Source organism: Microchirus variegatus (genome assembly GCF_963457635.1).
Source record: "Microchirus variegatus genome assembly, chromosome: 21".
In the NCBI taxonomy this organism is placed as follows: Eukaryota; Metazoa; Chordata; class Actinopteri; order Pleuronectiformes; family Soleidae; genus Microchirus; species Microchirus variegatus.
The window spans coordinates 20,088,890-20,105,344 of record NC_139822.1 but is presented as its reverse complement, the minus strand read 5'-3'; the positions used below and the strand labels follow the sequence as shown (position 1 = coordinate 20,105,344).

Here is a 16,455-nt window from a genome sequence, read left to right as displayed (position 1 = left end):
TACACACACACACACACACACACACACACAAAAAGACGACAAAAATCTCCATCGGGATGAACCGGAAGTCCGCCATTTTGATTTGATTAAGTGATATTGAGTTTATTGTCGTAGAAAAACAGAAGAGTTTTGAACCGAAACAAAACTCAGAATAAGAGAATAATACCTGAGAAAACGTGGATTGTGACTGAAGTGACGACAGCGTTATGCTAACATGTCGAGTAAAAGAACGACAGCTTCATGCTAACACGTTGAGTAAAAGAAAGACAGCTTCATGCTAATACGTCGAGTAAAAGAACGACAGCTTCATGCTAACACGTTGAGTAAAAGAACGACAGCTTCATGCTAATACGTCGAGTAAAAGAACGACAGCTTTATGCTAACACGTTGAGTAAAAGAAAGACAGCTTCATGCTAATACGTCGAGTAAAAGAACGACAGCTTCATGCTAATACGTTGAGTAAAAGAACGACAGCTTTATGCTAACACGTCTAGTAAAAGAACGACAGCGTTATGCTAACATGTCGAGTAAAAGTATGACAGCTTTATGCTAACATGTCGAGTAAATAAGACATGTTTATATCTACATACATATATGTTTATATATGTATGTACGTCGTCGCCTTCAGTGGACCACAACGTTGTACGCCGGAGGATGAGGAGGAATCATGGCGCTCGCTTCTCCTTTGAAGTTGTCCATCTGCATAAACACACACACACACACACACACACACACACACACACACACACACACAGGTTACAATGGAAAGCAGCAGTTCGGGCTAAAAGCTGAGAAACAGAGCCAACATGGCCGCCAGTGGAGACAGAAAGAAAAACAGGCTTCAGACTCTTAGCAAAAGACTTTTGTTAATAGAATCTACGTCAGTTTGAGTCGACGATATCTACGTCACATGATCACGTCTTTATCTCACTGTTTGACAGACGTTTCATTGTGTAAACTGAAGTCTGTAAACCATTTACTCTGCCACACCAAAGTCCATAGAGAAAACCAGTGATTTTAACATCACAGGGACACAGGAGCTGCTGGTCCTCTGCTGCCTCGTGTGGTCACTTTGTATCACTGAGTTAAGTCTGAAGTAAATATTTTAAAAGCTGAATTCACTAAAATCAGTCATTGTAAGTTAGTGATGGAGGCAGCAGTGGATCAACAACTCCTGTGAACTCCTGTGTGCTGTGATGTTAAAATCACTGGTTTACTCTATGGACTTTGGTGTGGGAGAGTGAGTGACTTTGGTGTGGGAGAGTGAGACACTTTGGTGCGAGAGAGTGAGTGACTTTGGTGCGAGAGAGTGAGTGACTTTGGTGGTGGGAGGGTGAGTGACTTTGGTGTGGGAGGGTGAGTGACTTTGGTGCAGGGAGAGCGAGTGGTTTACAGAAGTCTGTCTAACCGTGAGATAAAGACGTGAAACATGTTTTTAAAGATATCACAGACTGATGCAGATTTTTTTCCAAACATAATCATCAATCAAACACAAACACACACACACACTTGACCTGACCTCTTCAGCGTTGGGAGCAGCAGTTTGTCCAGTCACAGAATACTGTGATGGTGTCTGAAAGACACACACACACACACACACACACACACAATATTATATAATCCATTGGCTTATATGTAGTATATTGTATAAAACACACACAAACACACACACACCTTTCCAGTGCAGTTACACGTGGCTTTGCAGGCGTAACCGATGACGACGGCTGAGACGGTCAACTGCAACAGATTGAAGACGAGCAGCACGCCTGAGACGCCCTGCATCCGTCTCTGGAGACACACAAACAACAGGACGGTGAGACACTAACAACAGGACGGTGAGACACTAACAACAGGACAGTGAGACACAAACAACAGGACGGTGAGACACAAACAACAGGACGGTGAGACACTAACAACAGTGAGACACTAACAACAGGACAGTGAGACACTAACAACAGGACAGTGAGACACTAACAACAGGACGGTGAGACACAAACAACAGGACGGTGAGACACTAACAACGGGACAGTGAGACACTAACAACGGGACAGTGAGACACTAACAACAGGACAGTGAGACACTAACAACAGTGAGACACTAACAACAGGACGGTGAGACACAAACAACAGGACGGTGAGACACTAACAACAGTGAGACACTAACAACAGGACAGTGAGACACTAACAACAGGACAGTGAGACACTAACAACAGGACGGTGAGACACTAACAACAGGCTGGTGAGACACAAACAACAGGACGGTGAGACACTAACAACGGGACAGTGAGACACTAACAACGGGACAGTGAGACACTTACAACAGGACAGTGAGACACTAACAACAGTGAGACACTAACAACAGGACAGTGAGACACCAACAACAGTGAGACACTAACAACAGGACGGTGAGACACCAACAACAGTGAGACACTAACAACAGGACGGTGAGACACTAACAACAGTGAGACACTAACAACAGGACAGTGAGAAACAAACAACAGGACGGTGAGACACTAACAACAGTGAGACACTAGCAACAGGACAGTGAGACACTTACAACAGTGAGACACTAACAACTGGACGGTGAGACACTAACAACAGGGAGACAGTAACAACAGTGAGACACTAAGAACAGTGAGACACTAAGAACAGTGAGACACTAACAACAGTGAGACACCAACAACAGGACGGTGAGACACTAACAACAGGACGGTGAGACACAAACAACAGGACAGTGAGACACTAACAACAGGACGGTGAGACACTAACAACAGTGAGACACTAACAACAGGACAGTGAGACACTAACAACAGGACAGTGAGACACTAACAACAGGACGGTGAGACACTAACAACAGGACGGTGAGACACTAACAACAGGACGGTGAGACACTAACAACGGGACAGTGAGACACTAACAACGGGACAGTGAGACACTTACAACAGGACAGTGAGACACTAACAACAGTGAGACACTAACAACAGGACAGTGAGACACCAACAACAGTGAGACACTAACAACAGGACGGTGAGACACCAACAACAGTGAGACACTAACAACAGGACGGTGAGACACTAACAACAGTGAGACACTAACAACAGGACAGTGAGAAACAAACAACAGGACGGTGAGACACTAACAACAGTGAGACACTAGCAACAGGACAGTGAGACACTTACAACAGTGAGACACTAACAACTGGACGGTGAGACACTAACAACAGGGAGACAGTAACAACAGTGAGACACTAAGAACAGTGAGACACTAAGAACAGTGAGACACTAACAACAGTGAGACACTAACAACAGTGAGACACTAAAAGTGAGACACTAAGAACAGTGAGACTCTAACAACAGTGAGACACTAACAACAGGACAGTGAGACACTAACAGTGAGACACTAACAACAGGACAGTGAGACAGTAACAACAGTGAGACACTAACAACAGGACAGTGAGACACTAACAACCGTCCTGTTTGAACATGTGTTTTTGCTCATACCTCATACAAGCTGCAGCTGTACCAGGACTCACTGTCGTGGCCGTAGGAACCGCAGTATGAGGCGACCACTGCACAGTCCAGAGCGTAGATGGCGATGGCTCCTACGGCAGTGACCACTGCGACGATACTGAACGCCATGGTACAGTACACCTGTGGGGGCAGCAGAGAGACGACAAAGCACCAGGTGAGAGAGTGAAATAAGGAAACAAAGGAGGTGACGACGATGTTGATCCTCACCAGGCAGCGGCTCGGTCGTCTGGCAGCAGCTACTGTCAGAGATCCAGCTGTGACGTACTGAAACACACAAGTTATGACCATGGACGTCACCTTTACTCACTCTGCCACACCAAAGTCACTCACTCTCCCACACCAAAGTCACTCACTCTATCGCACCAAAGTCACTCACTCTCCCACACCAAAGTCACTCACTCTATCGCACCAAAGTCACTCACTCTGCCACACCAAAGTCACTCACTCTCTCACACCAAAGTCACTCACTCTCCCACACCAAAGTCACTCACTCTGCCACACCAAAGTCACTCACTCTGCCACACCAAAGTCACTCACTCTGCCACACCAAAGTCACTCACTCTCTCACACCAAAGTCACTCACTCTCCCACACCAAAGTCACTCACTCTGCCACACCAAAGTCACTCACTCTGCCACACCAAAGTCACTCACTCTCTCGCACCAAAGTCACTCACTCTCCCACACCAAAGTCACTCACTCTCCCGCACCAAAGTCACTCACTCTCCCACACCAAAGTCACTCCCACACCAGTCACTCACTATCTCACACCAAAGTCACTCACTCTCCCACACCAAAGTCACTCACTCTCCCACACCAAAGTCACTCACTCTCCCACACCAAAGTCACTCACTCTCCCACACCAAAGTCACTCACTCTCCCACACCAAAGTCACCCACTCTCCCACACCAAAGTTCATAGAGTAAACCAGTGATTTTAACATCACAGCACACAGGAGTTCACAGGAGTTGTTGATCCACTGCTGCCTCCATCACTAACTTACAATGACTGATTTTAGTGAATTCGGCTTTTAAATTATTTACTTTAGACTTAACTCAGTGACACAAAGTGACCACACGAGGCAGCAGAGGACCAGCAGCTCCTGTGTCCCTGTGAGCTAAAATCACTGGTTTTCTCTGTGGACTTTGGTGTGGCAGAGTGAGTGACGTTGACAGAGATGAGTCAGCATTATTCCTCGTCCTTCAGTAAACTCCTCTTATTATTTAAACTCACAAACGCAGCTCCCCAGACGAAGAAGCCAGTGATCACAGCGATGGAGTCTGGACGAGGCGTCATCGCGAGACCGAAGAGGAGAGTCATCACACCGACGAGGATCTGGACCGTCTGCAGAGACAAGCAGGTAAACCATGGAGTAAAAGTACACCATTTATATAGTACATGGAGTAAAAGTACACAGTTTATATAAACACATGGAGTAAAAGTACACAATTTATTTATATTAAATGTTGTAAAAGTACAACATTTATTCATATTATATGTAGTAAAAGTACAACATTTATTTCAGGAATGCAGTAAAAGTGCACACTTTATTCAGGGAATGTAGTAAAAGTTCACATTTTATTTAGTACACAGTTTTAATGTAGTGTAGTAAAAGTACACAGTTTAAATGTAGTCTAGTAAAAGTACATAATTTAAATGTAGTGGAGTAAAAGTACACAATTTATTTAGGGAATGTAGTAAAAGTACACATTTTATTTAGGAAATGTAGTGTAGTAAAAGTACACAGTTTAAATGTAGTTTAGTAAAAGCACACAGCTCAAATGTAAGTGTAGTAAAAGTACACAGTTTAAATGTAGTGTAGTAAAAGTACATAATTTAAATGTAGTGTAGTAAAAGTACACAATTTATTTAGGGAATGTAGTAAAAGTACACATTTTATTTAGGAAATGCAGTGTAGTAAAAGTACACAATTTAATTTAAAAGTAGTTTAGTAAAGTAAACGATTTCAAAGTAGTGTAGTAAAAGTACACAGTTTAAATGCAGTGTTGTAAAAGTACACAGTTTAAATGTAGCGGAGTAAATGTACACAATTTAAAAGTAGTGGAGTAAAAGTACACAATTTAAACGTAGTGGAGTAAAAATACACAATTTTAATACAGTGTAGTAAAAGTACACAATTTAAATGTAGTGGAGTAAAAGTACACAATTTAAACGTAGTGGAGTAAAAATACACAATTCTAATACAGTGTAGTAAAAGTACACAATTTAAATGTAGTGTAGTAAAAGTACACAGCTTTAACATAATGGAGTAAATGTACACAATTTAAAAGTAGTAGAGTAAAAGTACACAATTTAAATGCAGTGTAATAGAAGTACACAATTTAAATGTAGTGGAGTAAAAGTACACAATTTTAAAGTAGCATAGTAAAAGTAAACAATTTCAAATTAGTGTAGTAAAAGTACACACTTTAAAAGTAGTATAGTAAAAGTAAACCATTTCAAAGTAGTGTAGTAAAAGTACACAATTTAAAAGTAGTAGAGTAAAAGTACACAATTTAAATGTAGTGTAGTAAAAGTCAATGTTGCTGGAAATATTAACCAAGTAAAGTACAGATGTTGTATGTTGTACTTCGTTACTGTACTTCGAAGTATTTACACAAAGTATGTGTACTTCGAAGTATAAGTACAAGCACTTCGATACGAAGTACTTGTACTTGTAAGTATTTGTACTCGGTCATAAAGTCACAGTGACGTCATCAGAGATGTATCGTGTGTGTGTGTGTGTGTGTTTTCCTTACCCCCAGCGCCTTCGGGCGGCACGTGACGAACCTCTGAACGCCCACGAGCTTCTGCGCGTTCTCAGCAGCTTCAGTGTTAGCATTAGCATTAACAGGGTGGACGTGGGTGACGACCACCACGTTCCCCACGGTCGTGGACACGGTCGAAGACATGACGGAGACACACGCAGCGAGTGTGAGAGGCGACGCGCGGCTTCCTGCCGAAGGTCAGAGGTCACGGAGTGAGAGAGAGTGAGAGAGAGAGTGGCGACAGAGGAGTGAGAGAGAGAGTGATATTTGTGTGTCTGGGCGCGGACTTTACAAACACACACGAGGCCACGCCCCATGGGTGGATGAGCAGAGCCCCGCCCCCCGGTGGCCACGGTGTGTCTTCTCTTCACAACAACGAGATCATTCGTGGTTATCGAGAGATAACAAGAAGTCAAACCTGTGACCGTTCTCGGCTTCCGTAATTTCATCAACGTTTGACGTCATATAAACAAAGAGTTAACCACAATATGCACACTGTGTATTTTCTGTTTATAGCAATTTAAAAGTACACATTTTATTTGGGAAATGTAGTAAAAATACACCATTTATTTAGGAAATATAGTAAAAGTACATAATTTAAAAGTAGTGGAGTAAATATGTTCACAATTTATTAAGGAAATGTAGTTAAAGTGCACAATTTAAATGTAGTGGAGTAAAAGTACACAATTTATTTAGGGAATGTAGTAAAAGTACACCATTTATTTAGGTATATAGTAAAAGTACACAATTTAAAGGTAGTGGAGAAAAAGTACACACTTTAAAAGTAGTGGAGTAAATATGTACACAATTTATTTAAGAAATGTAGTAAAAGTACATAATTTATTTGGAAAATGTAGTTAAAGTACACAATTTAAAAGTAGTGGAGCAAAAGTACACATTTAAAAAAAATTGTGGAGTGAAAGTACACAATTTATTCAGGATATGTAGTAAAAGTACACCATTTAGAAGAAGTGGAGTAAAAGTACACAATTTAAAAGTAGTGGGGTAAGTATGTACACAATTTATTTAGGAAATTAAGAAAAAGTACACAATTTATACAGGAAATGTAGTAAAAGTGCTCAATTTATTTAGAAGAAGTGGAGTAAAAGTACACAATTTATTTAGGAAGTGCAGTAAAAGTACACAATCGTTGCAGGAGTCGATGAGGAAGTTGAACAGAAACACAACAGAGAGTTTGAGTTCAGGTTTGGAAGTTTTTGTTTAGTTTTTGACACTTTTTGTGTGTTTTTGTTTGTGTTATTTTGTACACACACACACACACTCACAGTGAACCAGTCCTGTGTAATGTTGTCCCGTTTCCCTTAACGTCCACTGTGGTGGTGGCGCCCCCCGGAGGTGGAATCCAACAGGACAAAGCCAAAATTACGAGTTTCACGAAACTTGGTGGAGACATGTGACCGTGACCTCAACGCAAACAGGAAGTCGGCCATTTTTAATCTTCAAACGTTCGCTAAGTGAACGAAGCGTAGCTCGATGTTTTCTGATTTTCACTTTATTGTCGTAGAAAAGAGCAAAGAAAAGAATGTGAAATCACACAGAAGAGTTTTGAACAGAAACAGAATAAGAGAATAACACGTGAGTGACGACAGCTTTATGCTAACATGTCGAGTAAAAGAACGACAGCTTTATGCTAACATGTCGAGTAAAAGAACGACAGCGCCGTGACGACAGGTCGCCACCTTCAGTTGACCACAGCGTTGTACGCCGGAGGATGAGGAGGAATCATGGCGCTCGCTTCTCCTTTGAAGTTGTGTATCTGCATAAACATGAACACACACACACACACACACACACACACACACACACACACACACACACACACACACACACACACAAGTTACAATCTAAAGTGACAGTTCGGGCTAAAAGCTGAGAAACAGAAACAACATGGCCGCCTTCACAAACACGTCTTCATCTCTCTGTTAGACTTTTCCTCGTGTAAACTGAAGTTTGTAAACCACTCACTCTCCCACACCAAAGTCACTCACTCTCTCACACCAAAGTCACTCACTCTCCCACACCAAAGTCACTCACTCTCACACACCAAAGTCACTCACTCTCCCACACCAAAGTCACTCACTATCACACACCAAAGTCACTCACTCTCCCACACCAAAGTCCATAGAGTAAACCAGTGATTTTAACATCACAGCACACAGGAGTTCACAGGAGTTGTTGATCCACTGCTGCCTCCATCACTAACTTACAATGACTGATTTTAGTGAATTCAGCTTTTAAAATATTTACTTTAGACTTAACTCTGTGACACAAAGTGACCACACGAGGCAGCAGAGTACCAGCAGCTCCTGTGTCCCTGTGAGCTAAAATCACTGGTTTTCTCTGTGGACTTTGGTGTGGGAGAGTGATGTGAAAACATGTTCTTAAAGATATCGCAGACTAAAACTGACAAAGATTTTTTTATTTTTTTTTAATCACGTTGACACACACACACACACACACACACACACACACACACAGGATATTTGACCTGACCTCTCCAGTGTAAGGAGCAGCAGTTTGTCCAGTCACCACAGATTCTGCAGGTACAACAATGACTGATGGAGTCTGGAAGAAACACACAATATTTATATATTCTATTGGTTTATATACGGAATATTGTATATAACACACACACACACACACACACACACACACACACACACACACACACACCTCTGCACAGCAGCACGTGGCTTTGCAGCTGTAACCGATGACGACGGCTGAGACAATGAGCTGCAACAGGTTGAAGACGGCGAGGACTCCTGAGACGCCCTGAACACGAGTCTGGAGACACAAACAAGAGGTGAGACACACTGAGAACAGGACGAGAGACATTCGGAGACACTGTCCTTAGACCCTCTGTCCTTAGACCCTCTGTCCTTAGACCCTCTGTCCTCAGACCCTCTGTCCTTATACCCTCTGTCCTCAGACCCTCTGTCCTCAGACCCTCTGTCCTTAGACCCTCTGTCCTCAGACCCTCTGTCCTTAGACCTTCTGTCCTCAGACCCCAAACGTGTGTTTTTGTCCATACCATATATTGGTAGCAGTTCCTCCAGTAGCCGCCGTCGTCGTAGTAATTGCAGTAGAGTACAATCCCTGCAGCGTCCAGAGCGTAGAGGGTGACGGCTGTGATGGCAGTGACCACTGTGACGATACTGAACGCCATGGCACAGTTCACCTGTGGGGGCAGCAGAGAGACGACAAAGCACCAGGTGAGAGAGTGAAATAAGGAAACAAAGGAGGTGACGACGATGTTGATCCTCACCAGGCAGCGGCTCGGTCGTCTGGCAGCAGCTACTGTCAGAGATCCAGCTGTGACGTACTGAAACACACAAGTTATGACCATGGACGTCACCTTTACTCACTCTGCCACACCAAAGTCACTCACTCTGCCACACCAAAGTCACTCACTTTCCCACACCAAAGTCACTCACTCTCCCGCACCAAAGCCACTCACTCTATCCACACTAAAGTCACTCACTCTCTCACACCAAAGTCACTCACTCTCCCACACCAAAGTCACTCACTCTCTCACACCAAAGTCACTCACTCTCTCACATCAAAGTCACTCACTCTCCCGCACCAAAGTCACTCACTCTCAAACACCAAAGTCACTCACTCTCACACCAAAGTCACCCACTCTCCCACACCAAAGTCACCCACTCTCCCACACCAAAGTCACTCACTCTCCCACACCAAAGTCACTCTCTCTCTCACACCAAAGTCACTCTTTCTCCCACACCAAAGTCACTCACTCTCACACACCAAAGTCACTCACTCTCACACCAAAGTCACTCACTCTCCCACACCAGTGTCACTCACTCTCCCACACCAAAGTCACTCTTTCTCCCACACCAAAGTCACTCACTCTCCCACACCAAAGTCACTCACTCTCCCACACCAAAGTCACTCACTCTCCCACACCAGTGTCACTCACTCTCCCACACCAAAGTCACTCTTTCTCCCACACCAAAGTCACTCACTCTCCCACACCAAAGTCACTCACTCTCACACACCAAAGTCACTCACTCTCAAACACCAAAGTCACTCACTCTCTCACACCAAAGTCACTCACTCTCTCACACCAAAGTCACTCACTCTCTCACACCAAAGTCACTCACTCTCCCACACCAAAGTCACTCACTCTCCCACACCAAAGTCACTCACTCTCCCACACCAAAGTCACTCACTCTCAAACACCAAAGTCACACACTCTCTCACACCAAAGTCACCCACTCTCCCACATCAAAGTCACTCACTCTCTCACACCAAAGTCACTCACTCTCTCACACCAAAGTCACTCACTCTCCCACACCAAAGTCACTCACTCTCCCACACCAAAGTCACTCACTCTCCAACACCAAAGTCACTCACTCTCTCACACCAGTGTCACTCACTCTCCCACACCAAAGTCACTCACTCTCCCACACCAAAGTCACTCACTCTCCCACACCAAAGTCACTCTCTCTCTCACACCAAAGTCACTCTTTCTCCCACACCAAAGTCACTCACTCTCACACACCAAAGTCACTCACTCTCACACCAGTGTCACTCACTCTCCCACACCAGTGTCACTCACTCTCCCACACCAAAGTCACTCTTTCTCCCACACCAAAGTCACTCACTCTCCCACACCAAAGTCACTCACTCTCTCACACCAAAGTCACTCACTCTCCCACACCAAAGTCACTCACTCTCCCACACCAAAGTCACTCACTCTCCCACACCAAAGTCACTCACTCTCTCACACCAAAGTCACTCACTCTCTCACACCAAAGTCACTCACTCTCCCACACCAAAGTCACTCACTCTCCCGCACCAAAGTCACTCACTCTCTTGCACCAGTCACTCACTCTCCCACACCAAAGTCACTCACTCTCCCGCACCAAAGTCACTCACTCTCTCACACCAAAGTCACTCACTCTCCCACACCAAAGTCACTCACTCTCCCGCACCAAAGTCACTCACTCTCTTGCACCAGTCACTCACTCTCCCACACCAAAGTCACCCACTCTCTCACACCAAAGTCACTCACTCTCCCACACCAAAGTCACTCACTCTCCCACACCAAAGTCACTCACTCTCTCGCACCAAAGTCACTCACTCTCTCACACCAAAGTCACTCACTCTCCCACACCAAAGTCCATAGAGTAAACCAGTGATTTTAACATCACAGCACACAGGAGTTCACAGGAGTTGTTGATCCACTGCTGCCTCCATCACTAACTTACAATGACTGATTTTAGTGAATTCGGCTTTTAAATTATTTACTTTAGACTTAACTCAGTGACACAAAGTGACCACACGAGGCAGCAGAGGACCAGCAGCTCCTGTGTCCCTAAAATCACTGGTTTTCTCTGTGGACTTTGGTGTGGCAGAGTGAGTGGTGTTGACAGAGACGAGTCAGCATTATTCCTCGTCCTTCAGTAAACTCTTATTATTTAAACTCACAAACAAAGCTCCCCAGACAAAGATGCCGCTGTAGACTCCCAGTGTGTCAGGGTACGGCAACGTCATGCTGATGCCGAACAGGAAGATCATGAGGCCGACGATGATCTGAATCGTCTGTGAGAGACAGTGGACGTCAACAACTTTAAGACTTTGACCCAAGTCATCATAAAAATAACAATAATAAAAAGACGTCATGTACTTTTACTCCAAACGTATCACGTTGAGGTACTTGTATAATCAGTACATGTTTGGATAACAGCTGCTTCAGTGATACAGTGATTTCATGTGAAATGAAACTTAACTTGACAGGAAATAATAACAGGAAACACAGTAACGGCTGTTTTTCCCGGGGGGGGGGGGGGGTTTCACTGGAACTGAATCATGAGAATCAGTTTGAGCAAAAGTACACAATATACATGTAGTGGAGTAAAATTTATTTAGGGAATGTAATAAAAGTACAGAATTTCTATTTTTTTTAAGGCATGTAGTAAAAGTACACCATGTATACTTATTTAGAGAATGTAGTAAAAGTATGCAATTTATACTTATTTAGGGAATGTAGTAAAAGTACACAATTTATACTTATTTAGGGAATGTAGTAAAAGTACAGAATGTATATGTAGTGGAGTGAAAGTACAGAATGTATACTTATTTAGAGAATGTAGTAAAAGTACACAATTTATACTTACTTAGGGAATGTCGTATAAGTACAGAATTTACATGTAGTAGAGTAGTAAAAGTACACAATTTATACTTATTTAGGGAATGTAGTAAAAGAAAACACTTTATACTTATTTAGAGAATGTAGTAAAAGTACAGAATGTATGTGTAGTAGAGTAAAAGTACACAATTTATACTTATTTAGAGAATGTTGTAAAAATACACAATTTATACTTACTTCGGGAATGTCGTATAAGTACAGAATTTACATGTAGTAGAGTAGTAAAAGTACACAATTTATACTTATTTAGAGAATGTTGTAAAAATACACAATTTATACTTACTTCGGGAATGTCGTATAAGTACAGAATTTACATGTAGTAGAGTAGTAAAAGTACACAATTTATACTTATTTAGGGAATGTATTAAAAGTACAGAATTTATATGTAGTGGAGTAAAAGTACAGCATTTATACTTATTCAGGGAATGTAGTAAAAGTACACACTTTATATTTATTTAGGGAATGTAGTAAAAGAAAACACTTTATACTTATTTAGAGAATGTAGTAAAAGTACACACTTTATATTATATAGGGAATGTAGTAAAAGTACACAATTTATACTTATTTAGAAAATGTAGTAAAAGTACACACTTTATATTATATAGGGAATGTAGTAAAAGTACACACTTTATATTGGGAATGTCGTAAAAGTACAGAATTTATACTTATTCAGGGAATGTAGTAAAAGTACACACTTTATACTTATTTAGAGAATGTAGTAAAAGTACACAATTTATATTATATAGGGAATGTAGCAAAAGTACACAATTTATTCTTATTTAGGGAATGTAGTAAAAGTACAGAATTTATACTTATTCAGGGAATGTAGTAAAAGTACACACTTTATATTTATTTAGGGAATGGAGTAAAAGTACACAATTTATAGAATGTAGTAAAAGTACACACTTTATATTTATTTAGGAAATGTAGTAAAAGTACATAATTTAGACTTATTTAGAGAATGTAGTAAAAGTACACACTTTATATGTAGTGGAGTAAAAGTACATAATTTAGACTTATTTAGAGAATGTAGTAAAAGTACACACTTTATATGTAGTGGAGTAAAAGTACATAATTTAGACTTATTTAGAGAATGTAGTCAAAACACTTATATGTAGTGGAGTAAAAGTTTGTATAAATATAAAAGACAGAGTGAATGTTGTACTTGTAAGTACTAGTACTCGGTGATAACGTCACGGTGACGTGATTAAAGGTGTATTCTGGGCTCAATCTTACCCCCAGAGCCTGTGGTCTGCCCGCGAGGAACCTCTGGACGCCCACGAGCTTCTGCGTGTTCTCTCCATTAGCATTAGCATTAGCAGGGTGGACGTGGGTGACGACCACCATGTTCCCCACGGTCGTGGACACGGTCGAAGACATGATGATGATGATGATGGTGATGATGATGATGATGAGACGTGGATTTCCTCTGAGTCTCTGTCTCACTGTTACGTGAAGCTGGTATAAACACACGAGGCCACGCCCACACACTCCTCTTCACTGAGCTCTGATTGGACGCTGATCACAGATGAGGGAGGGGTCAAATTCCCCTGATGATCAATGTTCAATGTTCCAGGTTCAAACAGTGGCAAAGTAGAGCCCCGTGAGCGCCCTCTGCTGGTGACAGTCATGACTACTGTTCAGCCGAATACACCGGGGTCTGTGACGTTAAAGTGACACGTGACACTCACGCGACTATAGATCACATTTACATCAGTTCACGTCTATTAAACCCTCCAGGAAATGACGCCACACCAAAGTCACTCACTCTCCCACACCAAAGTCCATAGAGTAAACCAGTGATTTTAACATCACACACACAGGAGTTCACAGGAGTTGTTGATCCACTGCTGCCTCAATCACTGACTTACTATGTGTGTAACTTTGGTGTGGGAGAGTGAGTGAGTTTACAAACGTCAGTCTCACAGTGAAGATAAAGACGTGAACGTGTTTATGATTCAAAAGCAGCGTCTGTACATTTGTTCAGGTGGACTGAACACACACTTCCTCCTGTGTTTCCACAGTTACTGGGAAAACAGAGGGTTTATGATGTGTGTGTGTGTGTGTGTGTGTGTTCTTGTACTTGCGGCATACTGAGGACCAGTGAGGGTTTTTAACCAACAAAGTGAGGTCATTTTTACAGAGTGAGGACATTTTGGCCGGTCCTCACTTTGTTTTCATTGAAATCACTTCCTTAGGTTGCTATAACATGCTATACTCAATTTGTCAAAAATTAAAATTTTGGACGACTTTTTCTCAAATTTTGGACCAATTTTTTTCCCCAAATTTTGGACCAAGTTTTTTTTTTTCAAATTTTGGATTAAAATTTTTTTTTCACATTTTGGACCGATTTTTTTTTTTTTTAATTTTGGACCAAATTTTTTTTTTCAAATTTTGGATCCCATTTTTTTTTCCTCAAATTTTGGACCAAAAATTTTGGTCCAAATTTTTTCCAATTTTGGGTAAAAAATTTGTTTCAAATTTTGGGTAAAAATTTGTTTCAAATTTTGGGTAAAAATTTGTTTCAAATTTTGGGTAAATTTTTTTTTCAAATTTTGGGTAAAAAAATTGTTTCAAATTTTGGGTCAATTTTCTTTTTCAAATTTTGGGTCAATATTTTTTTCAAATTTTGGGTCAATATTTTTTTCAAATTTTGGGTCAATTTTTTTTTTCAAATTTTGGAAGACATAGTATAGTATGACGTTTTTGTAAAATGTTGGACCAAAAATTTAAAAAATAAAATAAAATCGAAAAAGTTTTCCAGCCCTTTTTGCTCTGGGGCTCCACCTGCAGACATTTTATGGCACTGCAAACAGTAGTTCTTTGTAGATGTCATTCATGAAGTAGATATTTGTAATTGTGTTGATTTATAAAGTGGAAATGCTGGTCCTCAGTATGCAGCAAGTACAAGAATGTGTGTGTGTGTGTGTGTGTGTGTGTGTGTGTGATAAGGAATCACTTCCCAGAACTGTAACTCTGGACTTTACTCTGCAGTGATCAGGTGAAGCAGGTGTGATCACAGCTGATCGACACGTAAGACGTAAAAATGTGTTTTCAAGTGTCAGCAAAGATTTGACATTATGATCAAATACAGACGACAAGTGGAAAAGGGCTTTGTGACACCCTCTGTCCTTAGACCCTCTGTCCTTAGACCATCTGTCCTTAGACCCTCTGTCCTTAGAACATCTGTCCTTAGACCCCCATCCTTAGACTCTCTGTCCTTAGACCCCCGTCCTTAGATCCTCTGTCCTTAGATCCTCTGTCCTTAGACCATCTGTCCTTAGACCCCCTGTCCTTAGACCCTCTGTCCTTAGACCCCCTGTCCTTAGATCCTCTGTCCTTAGACCCCCTGTCCTTAGATCCTCTGTCCTTAGACCATCTGTCCTTAGACTCTCTGTCCTTAGACCCTCTGTCCTTAGACTCTCTGTCCTTAGACCCCCGTCCTTAGATCCTCTGTCCTTAGATCCTCTGTCCATAGACCCTCTGTCCTTAGACCATCTGTCCTTAGACCCCCTGTCCTTAGACCCTCTGTCCTTAGACCCCCTGTCCTTAGACCATCTGTCCTTAGACCCCCTGTCCTTAGACCCTCTGTCCTCAGACCCTCTGTCCTCAAACCCTCTGTCCTTAGACCCTCTGTCCTTAGACCCTATCCTCAGACCCTCTTTCCTCAGACCCTCTGTCCTTAGACCCTTTGTCCTTAGTCCCTCTGTCCTTAGACCCTCAGTCTTCAGACCTTTTTTCCTCAGACCCTCTGTCCTTAGACCCCCTGTCCTTAGACCCTCTGTCCTTAGACCCTCTGTCCACATACCCTCTGTCCTTAGACCCTCTGTCCTTAGACCCTCTGTCCACATACCCTCTATCCTTTGACCCTCTGTCCTAAGACCCTCTTTTTTAGACCCCCTGTCCTTAGAACCTGTCTTTAGACCCTCTGTCCTTGGACACTCTGTCCTCATACCCTCTGTCCTTA

At 42.2% G+C, this 16,455-nt stretch overlaps 1 protein-coding gene across 1 annotated transcript; it reads right to left on the bottom strand.

The window, feature by feature from the left end:
- Positions 1–45: 45 nt before the first annotated feature.
- LOC310942684 (uncharacterized protein) lies at positions 46–13,911 on the bottom strand. The gene is made up of 14 exons (XM_083908100.1): positions 13,725–13,911; positions 11,768–11,881; positions 9,582–9,638; positions 9,348–9,494; positions 8,990–9,100; positions 8,810–8,881; positions 8,001–8,072; positions 6,287–6,484; positions 4,761–4,871; positions 3,737–3,793; positions 3,500–3,649; positions 1,675–1,788; positions 1,520–1,573; positions 46–699 (listed from the first exon to the last, which is right to left on the bottom strand). The coding sequence occupies exons 1-14, from the start codon at positions 13,866–13,868 to the stop codon at positions 625–627; spliced, it is 1,476 nt and encodes a 491-aa protein (XP_083764226.1). The 5' UTR covers positions 13,869–13,911; the 3' UTR covers positions 46–624.
- Between the last annotated feature and the right edge of the window lie 2,544 nt (positions 13,912–16,455).